This window comes from Equus caballus, chromosome 28, assembly GCF_041296265.1.
Source record: "Equus caballus isolate H_3958 breed thoroughbred chromosome 28, TB-T2T, whole genome shotgun sequence".
Taxonomy (NCBI): domain Eukaryota; kingdom Metazoa; phylum Chordata; class Mammalia; order Perissodactyla; family Equidae; genus Equus; species Equus caballus.
The window spans coordinates 38,428,814-38,448,714 of record NC_091711.1 but is presented as its reverse complement, the minus strand read 5'-3'; the positions used below and the strand labels follow the sequence as shown (position 1 = coordinate 38,448,714).

At 60.1% G+C, this 19,901-nt stretch overlaps 1 protein-coding gene and 1 long non-coding RNA gene across 7 annotated transcripts in view; one reads left to right on the top strand and one right to left on the bottom strand.

The window, feature by feature from the left end:
• The first annotated feature begins 2,572 nt into the window (after positions 1-2,572).
• Positions 2,573-19,620, top strand: LOC138921251 (uncharacterized). Its single transcript, XR_011433679.1, has 3 exons — positions 2,573-2,877; positions 3,581-3,716; positions 11,999-19,620. It is a non-coding gene; the product is annotated as an uncharacterized lncRNA (long non-coding RNA).
• The window catches only part of TOM1 (target of myb1 membrane trafficking protein), a 40,167-nt gene continuing 34,154 nt past the window's right edge, over positions 13,889-19,901 (bottom strand). For 2 of the 6 annotated variants that reach the window (XM_005606575.4, XM_023631703.2), the window contains exons 13-16: positions 17,497-17,550; positions 15,968-16,027; positions 14,854-14,893; positions 13,889-14,776 (exon numbers count right to left, since the gene is read on the bottom strand). In XM_005606575.4, coding sequence (XP_005606632.2) covers positions 14,622-14,776; positions 14,854-14,893; positions 15,968-16,027; positions 17,497-17,550 — 309 coding nt within the window. In that variant the 3' untranslated portion in view covers positions 13,889-14,621. The remainder of the gene's footprint in view (positions 14,777-14,853; positions 14,894-15,967; positions 16,028-17,496; positions 17,551-19,901) is intronic. The other 4 variants (XM_005606576.4, XM_070254288.1, XM_003364290.5 and 1 more) reach the window with 2 other exon arrangements.

Genomic DNA, 19,901 nt, shown 5'->3' with positions numbered 1-19,901 from the left:
AGACCCATCGGTTGCCTTGAAAATGTCCCATGTTCTAGATCAATCTTTTTTTCAGAATTAGATTCTGGCTAAGCATTTTTTTTTTTTAAGATTTTATTTTTTCTTTTTCTCCCCAAAGCCCCCTAGTACATAGTTGTATATTTTAGTCGTGGGTCCTTCTAGTTGTGGCACATGGGATGCCGCCCCAGCATAGCCTGGTGAGCAGTGCCGTGTCCGTGCCCAGGATCTGAACCTGCAAAACGCTGGGCCACTGAAGCGGAGTGCGCGAACTTAACCACTTGGCCACAGGGTCAGCCCCGAAACATTTTTGGCAAGAATACTATATGGTCACGTTGCATCACCAGATTTTTTATTTGTCTTTATCAGGCCCATGACTGATAACATAGGACAGGAAAAGCGCCCTTGCGTCGAGTGGGAAACAGGATCTGTTCACAGAAACGATGCTGATCTTCCTTATAAAGGCTGGCGGTTAAACACATCCAGACCTGGGGGCCGCCTGGTGGCTCAGCGGTTAAGTGCGCACCTTCTGCTTCTCGGTGGCCTGGGGTTCGCTGGTTCAGATCCCAGCTGTGGACATGGCACCGCCTGGCAAAAGCCATGCTGTGACAGGCATCCCACGTATAAAGTAGAGGAAGATGGGCATGGATGTGAGCTCAGAGCCAGTCTTCCTCAGCAAAAAGAGGAGGACTGGCAGCAGTTAGCTCAGGGCTAATCTTCCTCAATAAAAAAAAAACACATCCAGACCTGGCTTTGAACCCCCTGGCACCTGGCCAAGTCTTTTAATGTCTCTGGGCCTCAGTTTTCTTATCTATAAAATGGGAACCATAATATTCCTACCCCCTAGGCTTGTGTGAAATGAAATTAGCCCTGTCAGATATTTAGCACTGTGCCTGGCCCATTGTAATTGCTCAGTAAAAAGTAATCACTGTTGTGGATGTCTTTTATAATTAGGGTTATTGACAAATGAAAGTGCCCTGGCCCTGCCACCTGCCCCCTTCCCGGCTCCCTGTTTTGCGTAAGCAGGAGTGTGGGAGAGGTAGGGAGGAGCTTGAACCTGAGCCAGCCCTGCACAGGAGGCAAGACGTGGTCTGAAGCCTGAGCATCACAGGATTGTCCTCGGGGCGCATGAGTCGGGGACACGGGGCCGCCCCGTTCCAGGGGTGCAGTCCACACTGTGGATCACGTGAATGGCGTCTGGGAAGGTTGCTGCTCTCCACGTGGAGCATGGACCTTCCCTGGGCGCCCCTGGGTGCGGCTGTTCTCCGTGCCTCCTGGAGAATGATGTGATGGCGCGTCCTGACCCCCCTGGCCGAGGGGAGGCTGTGGGATTAGTCGTGGCCGGCGACTTCAGGGTGGGAGGGATTCGTGTCACATTTCCGGCCTGAGCGTTCCATGGCCAGTGTGAGACCCTCCAAAGCACTTTTCCTCTGGTGTGGGAGGGGCAGTGTTCACGATGCTGGCTTCTCCAACAGCCTGGGTCCCTAAGCGCCGCCCCTTGCCAGCCCTCTGTGGACACAGGAGGAAACAGCCCTTTTCCGGGTCTGTAAAGCACAGCATGGAGACCTTCGTTAACAGGACTGAGTCATGTATTTGATAGTTGCTCAGAGAGTAGACCTTAAAAGTTCTCCTCGGAGCTGGCCCGGTGGCTCAGCGGTTAAGTTCCCATGTTCCGCTTCAGCGGCCCGGGGTTCACCAGTTCGGATCCTAGGTGAAGACGTACGCACCACTTGGCAGGCCGTGCTGTGGTAGGCGTCCCACATATAAAGTAGAGGAAGATGGGCATGGATGTGAGCTCAGGGCCAGTCTTCCTCAGCAAAAAGAGGAGGACTGGCGGCAGATGTTAGCTCAGGGCTGATCTTCCTCAAAAAAAAAAAAAAAAAAAGAAAAAAGTAGTCAAAGCCACACAGCTTGTAAGTTGTGAAACTCAGAGGCAGTGAATTTTGTTTTTATTGTCTTAAAATTTACATAACGTAAAATTTAGCATTTTAACCATTTTTAGTGATACCGTTCAGCGGCATTAAGTACATTCACATTGTTGTGCAACCATCATCACCATCCATTTTCTCCAGAACTTTTGCATCTTCCCAGATTGAAACTCTGTACTCATTAAACAATATGCCAATTACACTTATACGGTTTAATGGATGGGTCAGTGTTGGGGTACTGGCCAGGTGAAATGGGCTCCAATGAGAGGTGGTGAGTGGCCCATCACTGGAGGTATGCAAGCAAAGATGGGGTGCAAGACACTGGGATTAGCTGGGTGGCACCACTAGTCTATGACTCTGTACTAGTCTTTCCCACCTCTGTCAGAGGGCGAGACAAAAAGCCTTACCTGTGCTGCCCAAGGGGAGGGTTCTGCTGTGTGAGGTTTTTGTGTATCCCAGGCGAAGCGATTTGTCCTCCAGTTTACCCGTATTAAAAACAAGCTGATAATGAGGCTTCCTTATGCCTCACACAGCCCGGGGCTCGTCAGGCTGGTCTGGGTCCAGCCCCAGGACAGGGTGAGGTCATTCATGCTCCTGCCCACGCCATCACCTTCCAGAAATGTCTGGCGGCCTGCCTCCCCCTCCGCAAGGGGGCGGGTTGGAGGGTGTACAGTGTATGGTAATATGGCGACAGTGTTGCTTGTGCGCTCGTCACCCCTGCGCCCCCTCAGTGACAGACCCCCACTTTGTTTGGGATTCAAATGGAAATGTACACAGAGAAGGTGGGCCCAGTGCCCGGGCATGAATCATGAGGGTCTAGGGCGTGGACTCCAAGCCATCTTGTGGTTATGCCATTCCTCTGTGCCAGCGTAATCGCGGAGGTGAATTCCGAGATGGATGAACGACCTGGTCAGCAGCTCAGGAGTGACTGGTCTGAGCTGAGTCCTGAAGGGTGAGTGAGTTAATTGGGGGTTGGGAAGGTGGAGCAGTTCTAGAGGGAACGGCAAGTACAAAGGCCCCGTGGTCAGGGCGTGAAACTTTGGAGGTGTGAGAGACAGACAGCCTGTGTGCCCAGAGTGCAGAGACTCTGGAGAGAGTGGCAGGGCCCCGACCCCAGGGGCCTTGGAGGCCAGGCCAGCAGTGGGTCTTTAACCTGAGTGCAAGTGAAGGGTTTGAGGTGTGTGTTGGGGTTTGCGGGTGGGGTGTTGTAAGACACGGGCAGGGTAGCCTTTTGAAACTCCTTCTGGCCGCGGGTGAGGAAGGCGTTGGGGGCAGGGCAGAGCTCATGCCCCACGTCCAGTAAAGGCCCAAAGGCCTCCAGCAGTTTTCAGACACCCGGACGCCGGTGTTCTTGCCTTCCTCGTCCTGCCGCTCGGCTTCTTCCTGTGTGATTTCTGCCCGGGACTGTGCTGACTCAGACATGCACGTCCCCCCTTCTCCATTTCCACAAAACCCGACTCCTGACAAACACTTGAGCAGGGCATTTCCTAAAGATCTTGGGGCCCCAGAGAGGGGTGACGCTTTCATGTGGCGTCTTAGAGGTGTGTCTTCCAAAGCTTGGGGGACACCCTGTTCCCTCCCCTCCCCCAAGCCCAGTCACTCTTCTCTCCATCTTCCTCCCCCTGCCCCTCCCCCCTCCCACTTCCCTCCTCCAGGTGCCTCGGGAACTGCGGTCTTCAGCCCCCCTCCCAAGCTCACAGATCCAAAGGCACAATTCACGAACCCGAAGTGACGTCCGTTCCTTTCCTCCACCCTGCCCAGCCTGCCATGGGTGGCCGTTGTGACACCTTGGTAGGTTTTGCTAACTTTCTTGTCCCTTTCGAGCCTGTGACAGTCCAGTCTGAGAGTCAAATCTCACATCTGGTTTGACATTCACCGGCCCCTGCGCACTACAGGGCTTCACTGGAGGGACCTGGAGGGGGCGGGGGGCCTGCTCCTTCATCCCCCTTCCCTCTGTCCTGCGGGCCCCTTTCTTCTCTGGTGGGCTCTGCTGGGGAGGAGGAGACAGAAAGGGCCTTGTATCTTGTCAGCTAGTGCTGCTGTGGTCTTTGTGGTGTGACACCCCTGCTTCTGTGGCCCTCACTGGTGGCCCTGGATGTCCTCCGTGTGGCAGGTGTCTCTGCAGGCTGTGGATGGACGGGTGATAGGAGAAAGGATGGCGGTATTGGCATATGCATTGGATGAACGGGTGGGAGGGTGGTGGACGGACCATGGTGAATGATGGGAGGGTGGTGGACGGACCATGGCGAACGGATGGGAGGGTGGTGGACGGACGATGGTGGATGATGGGAGGGTGGTGGACGGACCATGGTGGATGATGGGAGGGTGGTGGATGGACCATGGTGGATGATGGGAGGAAAGGGCTGATGGAGTGATGTAGGAGGGACTGGAATGCACTGACTTCCCAAGCTAGGGGTCTCCGACCACCCCCACCTGGGTCCTCAAGCTCCACTGCAATATCTGAGGAAGCTCCATGGTGTCTGCTCTTGATGCTCAGCTGGTGGGCAATGGGTGGAACTCCTGGTGGGAGTCACTGGGGAGGGGTGAGGGGTGAGGAAGGGAGGGGATGGGGCTTCTCACCGGGAGCTGAGTTCTAAAAGCCAAGATCCCCAGCACTGGGGGGGGGTGGGGGGGGGGACGGGACAAATGGGAGTGAAACAGGTAGCACATGTGAGAGCCAAGGAGCCCACCCTAAAGCTGGGTTTGCAGAGTCGAGGCAGGGGGATGGGGAGCAGAGCCGTGCCCACCAGGGACCAGTGCAGAAGCCCAGGGGTGGAGAATGGTGGCATGGGGCTGGCCTGGTGGTGTAGGGGTTAAGTTTGCATGCTTTGCTTCAGTGGCCCAGGGTTTGCAGGTTCAGATCCCAGGCATGGACCCACACACCACTCATCAAGCCACGCTGTGGCAACATCCCACATATAAAATGGAGGAAGATTGGCAAGATGTTAGCTCAGGGCCAGTCTTCCTCAACAAAAAAAAAAAAAAAAAAAAAAAATGGCAGTGAGTGACGAAAGTGAAGGTAAGGTCGGGGGGTGGGGGTGAGCTGTGGCAGAGTCCCTGGCCGGGGATGAGCGCAGCTGTCCGAAGCTCCTGCTCCAGCAGGGGGTGGGCCCAGCAGGGCCGGGCAAACACGCTGTGCACTGAGTTCCCAGGGAGGAGGCTGCCAGGCAACTGGAACACTTCCGGCTGGAATGAGCTACCCCCTGGGCCTGCGACACTGGACACAGAGTGTGGTTACCACACACCAGAGGGAAAAGGTTAACCCCTCCGTGCGCTGCCAAAGCTTTTGCAGACAAAAAACACACGTAGAGCTTCCAAATCTAGAGGCCTGGGGAAAACCATGAGGAGGGAGGGCCTTGGTGAGAGAAGGCTGGTCTGAGGTGTCACATCCTCCGGGAGGCCGGACCCGGCGGAGGGGCCGGGGAGGGACCTCCAGCCACCCTCCACTGCCCGCTTCCTGCAGGGCAGGCGCTGAGGGAGACCTGGCTTCCAGTCCTGGTTCTGCCACAGGTTTGCTTTGTGGCCTTGGCCAAGTCTCTGTGTCCCTCTGAGCCTGAGAAGGGCCCCTGCCTGCCCCACCCCGCCAGCCTCCTCCCTGCAGGTGGTGGGGCAGCTTCTGCAGACTAAATGGTGCCGTCCAGCCCACCAGGCTAGGGCCACACACACACACGTGCTGTGCGAGCATGCATGCCCACATACACACACGTGCGCACGCGCGCGCGCGCACACACACACACACACACACACACACACTGACTTTTCTAGCCCTAAAGCAGCCCTAAGCACCGCCCCAGGCCCAGAATAAAGTACAGCTCACGCCGACCCCCACAAGGACCCTTTCTTCCCAGAAGGGAGGACTCAGTGAGACCTGTCCGCTTCCCAGCTGTGTGACCTTGGCTCGGTCAGGCGACATTTCTGAGCCTCGCTCTCTCCTCTGTAAATGAAGATTCCCTTCTTCCATCTTGGGAGCAGGAAGGCAGGATCCCATCACCCTAAGTGCAGCCCGGGGGTGGGAGTGTGGCAGCCCCTTGCCCTCCTCCTCAGGGCCCATCAGCTTCCCCTTTCTGGGGGCCAGAACGGGGCTGGCAGGGGCCAGGACAAGGATGTTCCCAGCGTGGCTTTCACTTCCCTCCTGCCCCCGAGCCCGCCAGGCTCCCAGCAGGCACCCAGCAGGCCAGGGACGAGGCCGCCCAGGCTTGGTACTCACAGCCACCCCCCTGCCACGCAGTCCTGCTGACCTGCCCACCCTCGGGGGTCCCCGAGTGGGAGAGGAGCCCAGGGCGCGTCCCCCTCTCTCTTCTCAGGATTTCTTGCCTCTCGTGCTCATCCTGGGCTCGGCCACGGCTCGCTCTTTTCCGGAGGGAGGAATGTGGATTTGGGGTCGAGTGGGCAGCAGAGCAGAGCGGGCAGAGGCCTTAGGATCACTTAGTTCACTCCCCTCCGTTGACAGATGGGGAAACTGAGGCCCGGAGAGAGGAAAGGTATAAAGGAAAAAACTCAGGTTTTTTTCCTTCCTGAGTAAGGAAAAACCCAGTTCTTCCTGCTGTGTCTCTCCTGTGAGTCTCCTTTACTCCCACACAGAATATGCCACTTCTGACACTCCTGTCCCCAAATCTGTGCAGGTTTTCTCCCACCAAGCAACTCTGAGTGACACCAGCTGGCTGTCCTTCAATTTAACTCAATCCTGACACTCTCTCCTCAGAGACAGCGTCAGATCCCACAGGTTAAGGGCTAAGGGCTCGGTCCCATAAGACTGGCCCCTGCCCCCTTCAGATGCCAATTGCAAGCCCAGATTGTCACCTGTGCTTCTGACCAACCGGCTGTAGATCCGAGGTTCCCATGACCCCCTCTTAGTGTTCCATCAATTTGCTAGAGCGGCTTACGGAACTCAGGGAAACACTTACTTACACTCCCCAGTTTGTTACAAAGGATACGACGAAGGACGCAGATGGACGTCCAGATGGAATGGATGAGTAGGGCAAGCGCGTGGGAAGGGGCACAGAGCTTCCGTGCCCTCTCCCGGCGCGTCCACGTGTTCACCGCCCCGGAAGCTCTCTGAACCCCTAACCTCCAGGATCTTACGGAGGCTTCATCATGTGGGCGGGATCGATCGCTACCCCCATTTCCAGCCCTTCTCCCCCCTCGAAAGAAGGGGAGATGGGGCTGAAAATTCCAAGCTTCTACTCATGGCTTGGACTTTCCAGGGACCAGCTCTCATCCAGGAAGCCTCCAGGAGCCCACCCAGAGTTGCCTCGTTCCCACAGAGACACCCCTATCACCCAGGAAATCCAAGGGTTTCAGGAGCGCCGCGTCAGGAACCGGGGTCAAAGAGCAAATATTAGAACAAGAGATGCTCCTAGGGCTCTTATCACTTGGGAAATTCCAAGGATTTCAGGAGCGCAGCGTCAGGAACCAGGGCAAAGACCAAAGTATATATTTCTTATTATACATGACAATATCACAAAAGGCTTGCCCAAATCCAACAGCCAGTCAGTGGTGTGGGGGCTGGAAACTGGGCCCCCACAGCCTCTGCCCTGACAAAGGGGGCCCCCCATGGCTCTCCCTGAGCTCTCGGCGTGGGGTGGGGTTCCGAGATGGAACAGGAGCCCCCCAGGACCTGCATGGGGCGGGGAAGTGGCACATCTGCCGAGGTAGCCCCCTCCCTCCCTGGGCCTCAGTTTCCCTGTCTGTAACATCACAGCGGCTCTGCTGCCAGGACTCTGACCCACTGAGGATTTGGGACCCAGGTGGGTGTGGGCCCCCCACCTCTGTTGGCCAAGCCTGGAGGTGCATCCTCAGCCGGGAGTCAGCTTGGATGGTGGGGGGCTGGCTGAGGGCGGGGGCAGAGAGAGGCGTCCTGGGAGGGAGGCAAGGGGAGAAGGCAGGGCCCAGCGAGGCTGCTCCCTCAGTCTGGTCCTGCCCTAGGGTGGGTGGAAGGGCACCCTGCCAGCTTGCTGCCTTGGGTCTGCTCTAAAAGACAATGCGTGGCAGTGGGGCCCAGGAGGACAGCATCCAGCCCAGGCTCCGGGTTCCTCCACTCTCCTCCCCTTCTGTTCTACTCGAGGCCCCCATGGCTGGTCCTCCCCAGCCTCCCAAGGCCAGGCTGGCCAAGGATGCATCTCCGGGGGAGGGGCGGGGAGTGGAGGAGGGGTCACACGTGGCCCCCTCTCTGCAGAGCCTGTGTGGTCGGTCGGGGGATGCTGCCCCGGGCCTGCGTCCAGGGCAGAGTGGGTGTGCCCTGGGAGAACAGCCAGAGGTCCGGAGGGAATCAGGATAGCTGACATCGTGGGCTGAATCGTGTCCACCAAAAACTCGTGTGTTGGGGTCCCAACCCTCAGTCCCTCAGGATGTGACTAGATTTGGAGAGAGGGTCTTTGACGAAGTGATTAAGGTTAAATGAGGTCATATGGGTGGGCCCTAATCTAATGTGAGTGTGTCCTTATAAGAAGAGGAGCTTGGGGGCCGGCCCGTGGCGCAGTGGTTAAGTGCGCACGTTCTGCTTCGGTGGCCTGGGGTTCGCTGATTCGGATCCCAGGTGCAGACATGGCACCACTTGACAAGCCATGCTGTGGTAGGCGTCCCACATATAAAGTAGAGGAAGATGGGCATGGATGTGACCTCAGGGCCAGTCTTCCTCAGCAAAAAGAGGATTGGCGGCAGATGTTAGCTCAGGGCTAATCTTCCTCAAAAACAAAACAAAACAAAAACAAAAACAAAAGAGGAGCTTGGGCACAGACACACGGGGAGAAGACCCCGGGCCCCCTACTAGCCAAGAAGAGAGGCCTCAGAAGAACTGCCCTGCTGGCCCCTTGACCTCTAGCCCCTGGAACTGCAAGACCATACGTTTCTGGTTTCTGTCGCTTCAGCCCCCCCATCTGCATCCTCTGCTGCCGCAGCCTTGTTCCCCGATACACAGGCCCAGGGTCTTTGCTGTTCTCTCTGATGCACGAGGCTGGCAGGGGTAGTTTGGAGGTGTGAACAGTGGGACTGCACAACATCTGGATGGTTTGTGGGCTCAGAGGGACTCCGGGAGCACTGCAGAGAGGCTTACCCTGACCATCCTTCTTGAAATGAACCGTCTTCCTCTTCGGCTCCAAAGCCGCTAGATGGGACCCCGAAAGGCAGGTGGCTGTGCCCAGGTCGGGTGGGGTGGGGTGGGGTGCTGGGACCTGCGCTGGGTGAGGAGGGGTCTGAGAGGGGATCTGCAGGTCCACACAGGCACGTGGGATCTGAGCAAGGTGAGGAGAACACCTGCAGTGCGGGGCAGGAGGCAGCCGGAGATGGGCTACGGGCGGGATCCAGCAAATAGGAGAATAAAGGACAATGGCACCAGGTTTCCACTGCTGGGGGAGCAAGTGAAGACACGCACGGAGGGGCCACAAGAAGGGAGGTGGTGTTGGATCCTAACTGGAGTTACCGGTGTGAACTCACGCCTTTCTCCACTGACAGGTGGAGCTGGAAATGCACAGTGGTCTGAACCCACGTCCACTGTCAGGGCCTGGAGCCTTGGGGGCGGGTGTCCCATCGTAATGAGGATGCCCATGCTGCAGAGGCGGCACTCTGGCGTCAGGGGCTCAGGAGGGACAGGGCCTCGCTCAGCAGGCCCCCAGCCTGCTCCCCAGCCCCTGGGAGGCAGGGGTATAAGGAAGGCTGCCTCGTCCAGACGCCCAGCAGAGCCTTCCGACTGGAGTCCCAGCCCCACCAGAGAGGGGTGAGTGTGGGGGGCAGGCAGAGGGCAAGGGAGTTTGTGTGGGGCTTGGGTGTGGGGACAAAGACCCCTGTGCGGCGGCACTGAGGGCGGAGAGGGGCAGTACAGGACCTGGCGGCCACCCTGCCCTCCCGGGGTCAGCCCAGGGGAGGGGGCTGGCTCGGTGGCGGTGGACCCCACCCCTCGTGCCCCCGCAGGCCCCAGTGTGTGCAGCGCTGCTGCCATCTTGTGGTCACCATGGGACACTGACCTGAGCCCGCGCCACCTCTGGAGAGGGCGGGGGCTTCCCAAAGCGCCCACTGTGAGTGCGCATCCCAGACCACTGGGCGGACCCTGCCTTGCTCCTATTGCTGGGATCAAAACACTACGGCCCCCATAAGGGGCAGCAGCCCAGGCCCATGACAGCAGCACAAGGGCTCTGTCGTTGGAGCTGAGGTTGCAACGTTGTCCTGGAGGCAGCGAGCACCCTCAAGAGCTGGGAAGGCAATACCAGAGGCAGAGCTGGGATCCCTGGAATTACCAGGATTCAGGGGGCAGTGCCCCTGGCTGGGGTCTGGAGCAGACACTGTTCTGGGTGGAGGGGGTACCACCTGTGACAACATGTATGGAGTGTGTTTGTGACAGGTGCTGTGCTACTTGTCCTCTCAGTTACTCCTCCCAACAACCCTGTGAAGGAGTGACTGCTAGAGTCCATTTTACAAGTGAGAAAACAGAGGCACAGAGAGGTTAAGTGATTTGCCTAAGATCACACAGCTCATAAGTGGGCCACAGCAAGATTTGCTGTTAGAGTCATGGGCCGCATAAGAATGCTTTGGTCAATATACTGCATATACGACGGTGGTCCCATAAGATCAATATCATATAGCCTAGGTGTGGAGTAGGCTATACCACCTAGGTGTGCACACTCGATGATGTTCCCACACCACTACAATCACCTAATGACACGTCTCAGAACGTGTCCCCGTTGTTAAGTGACACATGACTAGTACTTGATGATTGGAGAGGTTGGATGCTGACAGTGGGGCAGAGGGTAGGTGAGGGGGTTAGTGTCCAGGCCTCGCGTGGATTCTGGGGCGAGAGTGGCGGGAGTGGCGGCTCTGCCAAGATGCTTCCAGGCGCTTCCTCACAGGCTCCAGGGGCCGCCTCCCAGGCACCCCTTCCCTGCCCACGGGCCATGCTCCACTCAGCCTCCCCGTCCCTGGCCCAGTGCCACCTCCTGAGGCTGCTGGTCCTCTGTCACGTGGGGCGGCACGACTTCCTGTTGCTGTTGAGCGGTGGGCGCAGGGCCTGCAGCCTCACACCCAGCCTGCTGCCAGGAAACCCGACAGCCCGGCCAGCGCTGTCTCACCCACCCCAGCCCCAGTGGCCTTCTCTCTGGAGGAGGCGCCCTTAAGGAGGGGATGCCCAGTGTTGCCCCATCCAGGGGAAGCCTGGAGGCCTCCATGGTCCCCCTTCCTGCCTGGCTCTCTGCCGCCGGCCCCAACTTACCTCCCCAGCCTTGGCCCTTGTCAGAGCTCTCCCTGCCCTCCCAGCTCCCATCACTCTGCCTGCTTCCCGTTCCTTCATCTCAGAGCCGGTGGCATTTTTCGTATTCACATCTGTCTTTATTGCCCTTTCCCTCCCGTGTGGCCCACCAGGGCTGGCACTGGCCACATTCACCTGTATTCTCCGCATCTGGAACCACAGCTGGAGTGCCATTGGTGCTCAGGAGATCCCACACCCAGGAAAGGAGAGATGATGCAGTAGCTCTGGCCGCTGCCGGGCCTTTGAGCCCCTGGAGCCCTCGCTGCAGGTCCCCTGGGCTGCTGGGCTCCGAGCCGTGTGAGAGCATCTCTCCCCCAGGGGACCCCAGTTAAGCGGTGCTGGGGAGGAGGGAGGCGGGGCGGAGAGGCCACAGTGCGGAGACAACTGGGTCCGGCTCTTTCATTACTTAGTGTGTCACTAGGCAAGTCCTTGCTCCCCCGGGCCTCAGTTTCCCCACCTGTAAGCAGTGGGCAGAACCGCTGACCCCAAGGGCTGTTGTGAAGTGCAGAAAGGCCAGGTCAGGGTCTGGCACACAGCGGGAGCTCAGCTGAATGTGGGTGTGGGTGGGCAGGGCCTGGGGGGCTGGGGTTGCAGGACAAGGGGAGGAGCCCACTCCTTACCTGTCCTGAGCTGGCCCCGTCCCTCCTGGGCCCCAGCACAGAGGCCTGTGATCCTTTGTGCACAGGTGGTACACTTGCCTGAGCTCACCAGGACAGCTCGCCCCACCATGGTGAGCGGGCGTGGGTGTGTCTAAGTGTGCGTGTATGGCAGCAGTCCGGCCAAGCCAGGAGTCGGGGAGTAACTGATCTGTCATTGTCATTGTCCTCTTATCTGACCACAGATGCTGCCACCCTCAGCCACGCAGGGACCAGCTGAAAAGGTGTGTATTATGAGAAAGAGGGTCACCAAACGCAGGCGCTTTAGGGGCCTTCATCCAGCACATGGACTCAAGCACAACATTCGGCTTGCTGCTCCAGACATTGGTGGTCTGGCGTGTTGCTGCTGGCGGTGCAGAATAGCTCAGGAAGGACCTCTGGAAGCCACCTGCTGTCAGGAACACTGCCTGGAGGAGGCAGCAGGGCCAGCAAGATAAAGCAGTCTGGGGCCGTGCAGAGGCAGGCCAAAGTCCCCAGCACCTGGCCACTTCTGAGTGATCTAAAGCAGGGTAAGATGGAGGGGGTGCTGGTGACCGAGTGGAGGCAGGGAGCAGAAGTGGCCAAGTGACATGTCCCAAGTGGCATGGGACATGAACTTCGGCTTCGTCCCAATTTTGAGGCAGGGCTGGCAAGCCTCCACCACCTTGGCATGGAGGGTGGGGGCGTCACCTGTTGAGTAACCAAGCAAGGCTGGACCAGGAGATGCTTAACCCGGTGTGGAAAGCAGAGTCTCCTGGGACCTGGGCTCCCCCAGCCGAGCTATGCCAGGTGTAGGAGGGGACCTGGAGTTTGGGCAGCTGAGCTTGGGGCGCCTGCAGGGCCAGGGCCAGGGAGCCTCCACCTCCCAGAAAGCTGGCACACCAGGCTGCTGGCCGGCTGCCCAGAGGACAGTGGGATAGCGGCTCCCCACAAAAAAAAAAAAGAGGTGGTTGAGGTTGAGGTTGGGGACAGGGTCAGACGGAAGGCCCAGGCGCTGCCTTCCTCCGGGCCTGGCTCCTCTGCAGCTCTGGCGCTCAGCCTGGACCCTGCGCCCCTCCCCTCCTTAGGGGTGGACAAACCCAGGGTCCCATGGACCTGTCCCCGGGCTACTTTCCTCACGCCACCCTCGGAGAGCCGGCTGGGCCTGGCCTCCTGTGTGCCCAGCTCCAGGCCACACCTCGGAAGGCAGCTGCTGCCCGCCCACTGCTGATGGGAGCCAGTGGCCACACTCTGGTCACCCAGGCCCCCTGGACGCAGGCGTCCGACTTCCGCTGTCCTCCACGGGCTGACCTTCCAGGCAGGTGCATTGCTCCAGCCCCACACCATCCCCGTTCCCTTCCACCTGAGGGCTGGGCCTCAGGCAGTGACTCTGGGGAGCCTGGCGTGGCGATTCCAGACCACGGAAGGCCTGGGGCTCTGAGCAGCCATGGACTGAGACAAGAACCGACGGCCCGCGCCTGGCCTGTGCCAGCTCCTCGGCTGTGTGCCAAGTCATCCAAACTGAGCCTCAGTGTCGTCACCAAGGAATGAGGACAAGGCAGTGACACACGAGGCAGCGCCCAGCACAGGATAAACAGCTGTGCCTGTGCCTTTCGTCTGAGCTGGCAGCTCACACGGCCCACCAAGTCACAGACTCTGTCTGTAGAACGAGGTGGCAACTGCACTTCGCCGGGGCAGTCGTGAGGATTCCAGGAGCCCGTGGAGAGCCTAGCAGCGCCTGCGCCTGGGCTTCAGCCCAGACCGCCCTGCTCCCAACACACCCATACCGGCCACATGCGCCCTCTCCTGGTGATCACCGTGCTCCTGCTGCAGAGCAGGAGCCGGCCTGAGGGGGAACAGCAGTGGAAAGATGCCCAAGGATGGAGGGACCTCCCTCAAATGGAGAGCAAGGGGCCTCTTGGCAGGGCACATCGTGGCTGGAGCCTGTGGGGTGTGAGAGCTGCACCTGCCTGTGCCTGGTGACAGGTGCTGCCGGGCCCGGGCCTGCTTCTCCATCTGTACCATCTGCAGACGCCCCCTCCTGGACGGCCTCCCCCAGCCCAAGCAATCCCTGACCCTGGTGAGCCAAGAATTCACTTCCCACCTGGAGAATGAACAACGGTGCTAGCAGGGTGGTCTTCCACCTTTAATTGGGGACACAAAAGGCACCTCTCCCAGTACAAGATCACCAGCAGGTAGGTGGGCCCAGTGCCCAGGGGAGCCTGCCCGGGAGGAACAGAAGAGGGCTGGAGCAGGAGGCTGTGGAGGAGGTGGTGGGGCCGCAGGTGTTCCAGGCGTCCCGGGCCTCCTCTGGCAGCCTGGGGCTGCTGTGTTCTCGCCCCACCATGTGCAGCTTCGTACCTGGACCATGTGCAGCTCAGCAGAGGGCCACACACCCTGCCCCCACCAGCTGGCCAAAGCCTTTGGGCTCCGTGAGGTAGGGGCACGGAGTGACCAGAGGCTGTGCCAGAAGCTTCTGCTGTCTCCAGCGTCCAGCCAGGCCTCGACTGGCAAGGTGGCTCTGCAGAGGGCTCCTCTGGGGATGGTCCAGCGAGGGTCACCTGGGCCTCAGTCTCAGCAAAGTCGTAGTGGTCGGGTGGGGTGGGGAAGGAGGCAGGAGTGGCCAGGATCCCAGTGGAGAGCTGACCTGTTCCCCCAATTCATCTGGCGGCCTCCCCACACCCCCAGGCGGCACAGCCAGCGGCAGCTGGGTCAGCTCCACCCTCGAGGAAGAGAGAAGGGGGAACAAGCCGCCCCCAAAGCAGCCTTAACACCGAAGGAGGGAGAGGGGCCCCAGCCAAGGAGCGTGGGAGCAGGGTGGCCTGGGCTGCAGGGTGCCAGACCCCACACTCATAAGGCAAACAGCATGTCGTCATCTTTCTCCTGGGTCTTCTTTCGAGGGGCGGCGCCAGGAGGGGGTCCCGGGGGCCCTGTGGCGGAGGGGCTGGAGAGATTGGGCAACCGATCGGCCACTTTGGCCCGTTCTTCCAGGAACTTGTCAAACTCTAAAGGAAGGAGACAGGCTGGAGGTGGGCTCCAAGCTGCAGGGCGGGGCAGGGGGTGCAGGGCCAGAGCCTCCTACCTTCACTGGTGATGCCCTTGGGCTCTTCGGCATCATTCCCCTGGGAAAGCAGGAGGCAGAGGTTAGCTGCAGAAGAGCTGCAGTCCTTCCGGCATGGTGGGCGGGGACCACCATGGAGTGCTCCAGACTCAGGCTCTGCGAGGCCCCAGGACTTGAACCTCGGCCGCTCACCCCTTCCTGAGCTACATGGCCCCAGGTGTCATCTGACTTCTCCGAGCCTCGGTTTTTGCCCGGAAAAACTCAGAGGGTTGTCAGGTAGCTAAAACGGAATACTACACACAGAGTGCCAGGCACAGGGTGTGGTGCCCAGGGGCCCTCATGGTGGAAAGGCTGACACCAGGGACTGAGGCCATGCTCCGAGACTGAGGACACACTTGGGGACTGAAGCCATGCTCGGAGACTGAGGCCACGCTTGCTAAAGCTGGGGGCTGGGGAGGGGGTGAGCCTTCTGCCACCCGACAGAAGCAGATAGACCCTGGCCTGACCTCAGGCAGATACACGGTGTCGGCTGCGTGCAGAGGCAGCCTCTGGCCTGGCAGAGCCCAGGCACTTGGTCCCTGGCACCCAAAGAGGAAGCCCTGAATGGAGGCCGAGGCTGACGCTGTCCTTCCGCTCGCTGGGGGTGGCAGGGCTCTGGAGACGGCCTGGGCCCCCGCCTGCCTCCTCCTGGGCGAAGCAGCCCTCGCCACAGCTGCTGGTCAGTTCCTGCTCTGTGGGAGGGGGCTGCTGATGGCCTTTCCCTCTGAGAGTGGCGGGAGGCCACCTGAGCCACGCAGGAGCGGGGCTTAGCACTACCATGGGTCCTCGGGTACCCTCAGCTCATCCTGTCCTCTCCAGCGGGCTCACACCCTAGACCTGGCGTGGGAGAATGTCTGGGGAGGGAAGGTTCCAGCAGCTGCGAGGGGTGTGGTGCCCAGGCCCCCTCTGAAGGGAAGTACCCAGGAGGTGGGCGGGTGGCAGGAGAACTTCCAGCTGCTGAGGTGTCCTACATTAACGCCCCTCTCCTCACAGCAGTACCCCTTGCCACTTCCTCATGAGAAAAACGGGAGCCCCGTCAGGTGGGCGAGGAGGGGGCCTGAGCCTCTGCCTCTGGGCTGGGCAGGCCCTGACTTACCACGTCAGTGGACAGCCACTGCTCGATGTCCTCCATGAGGCAGGCCTGGGTGACGGGGATCTGGAAGGAAGGGCAGAGGATGAGGCCGGGGCAGTGCGCTGGCGAACAAGGCAAAAGGCCCTGCCAGCTCGCTGTCCACGGGCTGGGTAGCCTGGGGCAGTCACCCATCCCTGAGCCTGTGCACTTCTAAAATGGGGCCTGTCAGACCTGCCCCTTTGGAGGGGGTGAGAGAGCCTGGCATCCCCGCCAAGGCAGCTCCTGCTCAGGGGCCTGGGACCCACAGTTCTGCCCACTGTGCCAGGCTGTGGGCAAGGGGGGCGCAGGGCCAGTAGGCTAAGCAGGGGATAGGGAGGGGGCTCTGAACAGCTGGAGCAGGGTCCCGAGGAGAGAATGGATCCCTGGCTCCCACACGCCGAGGCTGGGGAGCTCTAGGCTGGAGGGAAGGACTTTGTGCACGGGCCCGGGCAGGGCCTCTGCACAGGTGCTGAGGAGCGTCTGACAGAAGGACGTGCAAAGCCCACGGAGGGGCCGGCCATCAAGGAGCAGAGGGGCAGACTGCCGGTCAGGGGCCGCCAGGTCTCCCACACCTCTGCAGACTCAGGGTTCATGGCGGAAAGGGGTGCAGAGGGCCAGAGTGGAGGGAGGTGCCAAGATGACTAGAGGAGGCCAGGCTGGTGGACTTGGGCTGTGGCTGTGCACGGGGACATTTCAGTTTGGGCCACAAAGATGGAGGCTCTGCCACAAAGGCCCCTGCACAGGGCCTGGGGGCTTCCTTCTCTACCAGCTTCTTCGGTGGGAGAATCCAGTTGGAGGTTATGGGCACAGATTTTGGAGTCAGAGAGACTGGAATCTGGCTTGGCCCCCTTAATACAGTGTGATTCTGGGCAGGTTACCTAACTTCTCTGAACCTCACTTCGCTCATCTTTAGAGGATACCAGTACCTACCCTCTGGGTTGCTGAGCATTGAGACGATGGCTATAGAGAGCTGAGTGCAGTGCCTGGCACAGAGCAGAGGCTCAGGAAATACTAGTTACCACTGAGCTACTTTGCGAAAGAGAGGGAATCTTTCTCCAACCAAGCCAGTTCAGTCCCCAAGCGCTGTCCCCAGCCCCTGAGGACCCCAGTGGGCAGCAGGAGAGCCCAGAGAGGAGGCAGGAGCCGACTTCCCAGCAGCAGTAGCAGCAGCAGCAGCATCAAGTGCTCTGGGCCGCCCACACCAGCTCCCTCTCCCACTCAGCTCTCTGCTGGTGCTCGGCCCAGAACCTCTCAGCTCCAGAGGGGCTGCCTGGGCCTTGCTTCCGAGTCAGGAGCCGAAAGAGGGCGCTGAGGGGCCGTGGAAGCAACAGTGGAGGGAGCAGGACTGTGGTGAGCGCTGGGTTGGGCCCAGCAGGCTCTTAGCTGCCTGGGCACGCACAGCACCGCTCACTCTCCTCTGGATCCGAGGGTCCTGCTCTCTCCGACAGCACCACCAGGTGGGCCCCTGCGAGTGGCAGTCCCAGCTCCCCGGGCGGCCAGCCTGGCCTCCTCACCATGCCTTGTCTCACCATCCAGTCACTGAGGCTCCTCTCGCTGCTGCCTCCCATCTGGGTGAGAAAGGGTCTCGCTGAGGGTGGTGGGAAGGGCAGGGCCAGGGCCGCAGGTGTGCCCGCAGCCTTCCCCAACAGCAGGCTTGCCGCCACTGAGGCGGCCCGTGTGTGCGCATGTGTGTGCATAGGCAGGTGTGTGCTGGGTGTGCAGGCAGGTGAGGGGTGACAGGAAGCAGCAGAGGGTCTCAGTGTGGAGTGAGGCGTAGCGGTGCTGGGACTCGGCCCCGAGTGAGCTGGGCGCTGCTCCCCCTTCTCCGGGATGGTCTCCGAGGGCAGGCCTGAGCAAGGGCCGAGCGGGCGGCCATCAGCCAGTTTCCTGGCTCACATGGGATTCTGATGGTCGGCCCAGGCTGAGGAGCCCTGTTTATCGATGGGCAAACAGGAGAATGTGGCCTCCCCGACCCTGATAGGCCTGGCACAGGGCCTGGCACTCGTTGTCCAGCACCCCACATCACAGGGCTGTGAACCCCGGGGGCAAACACCAGCTGCCCACAGGGTGCGCTTGATTCCATCGCGCACATGGCTGCTGGGAATCACGTGCTGACGGCTCAGTGGGAGAGTGTACTGCCCAGCCAGGCTTCAGGACCTCGGAAGCGGATGTTGCTGACACGGCTTTGAGAAGGTTGTACCCTGATCTCGTGGAGGTCACTTAATCTCCCTCTCCCCTCACAGAGAGAATGAGATAATTGGCCAGCCCTGCCTTCCTGCAGCAGATGCGTGTGCTTCCCCCCTGGGCTGACTGAAGGCGGCGGAGGAGCCGGGAGGCCTGGTTCTACTTCTTGTCATGCCCCTAGTTGCTGTGTGCCCCTAGGTCAGTGACGCCCATCTCTGGGCTGCGGCTCCCTCAACTGCAACAGGAAGGGTTGGCTGGGACTATTGCCTGCTGGGCTGTGGAGTCAGTTCAGCCCACAAGAGGCCGAGGGCCTGCGAGGGAATGCTTTCAGCAGGCTTCCTGACGGTCGGAGTCATCCAGATTCCTGGAGCCAGAAAGGCAGGCCGAGCAGGGGGCGCTCAGCCCTGCTCCTGGAGCCCCGCGGGTCCTCTGGGGTTCTTGTTCCCAACGCTGGCTTCGGAGCAGGACAGACCCATGGCTGTGAGACTCTGGGCAAACTCCCTCACAGCGCCCAGCCTCGGCTGTCTCCTGTGCAGGTGGGGCGGCGGCACAGCAGTGCTGTGAAGATTGACGACTCCCCCGTGCGCCGGCCCGTGCTGAGGATGGCACATCTGTGTCTCCCTTAAGCTCTCTCTGGGACTCAGCTTTCTCATCAGTGAGAGGGGATAACAATACACCGTAAGGGTCTGCGTGACGACTCAGTAAAGAGGGGACACAGAGCACGCAGCACAGGGCCTGGCACAGAGCACAGACTCGACAAATGACCGCTTACAAGTAGAAACGACAGGAGGCTGGGACACGGCGCGGGGACGTGCTCTGCTGGGTGGCAGGTCGCACAACACATAGGAGGCCTCTGCCCCCCGTCGCTGGCCCTGCCTCCAGTGTTCTGGGTCCCACCCTGTTCCGAGCGGGGCTGACTCCTGAGATGGGAGTCATTGGGACTCTCCGCCCGTGGACTGGGCGGCTTCCACAGCCTCCTCGTGTCTCTCCAGCTCCCACGCATGACCCTTCTAAAACCAAGTCAGACAGTGTCCCCTCTGCTCAAGACTGTCTGCGGCTTCCCCCTCATGCGGAGGAAACCCACTGTGCTCCCAGCTGCCCCTGAGGCCTCTGGTTCCGGCCGCCCCTCAGGCTTCGTCTCGCACCACCCAGTCCGGCTGTGGCCTCAGAGCCCTGTGCAGTCACCAGCCCTCTCCTGGGTCATGCTCCTCACGGCCCCGCCTCTCCAACTCCTGGGTCCTGCCGTTTCTAACCACCTCCCGAGGAGCTGCTCTGTCTGCTCGCTGGCACGGCAACGCTCACCACCCGAAAGGCATCCAGAGCCGCTCGAGAGGTGCGAGAACTGTACTAGGAGCTCTCGCCGAGGGGGAGGCTCACCCACAGGGTGCTCAGTGCGGGCATGTGGCTGTCACTCAGGACACAGTCAAGCAAGTAAATGCAACCAAAATGACACACTTGGATGCCTCCCTGTGGTTTGAGGGCCTGTTCTCTTGTCCTCCTCTGTCCACACTCCTGCAAATAACAGTCTCCAGAGAGGCAGTGAGGCAGCACAGTGACTGAGCTCTAGTCTGCACCGAGCGCCTTCCATACGCCCTCTCCCGCATCCTACTATAAACCAAGGGCACTCCTTTGAGCCTCAGTGTACAGACAGAGAAGTCGAGGGTCAGAAAGGTTAGCAATCTGCCTAAGGACACACAGCTGGTAGAAAGGGGAGCTGGGGTGGGAACTGAGGCTG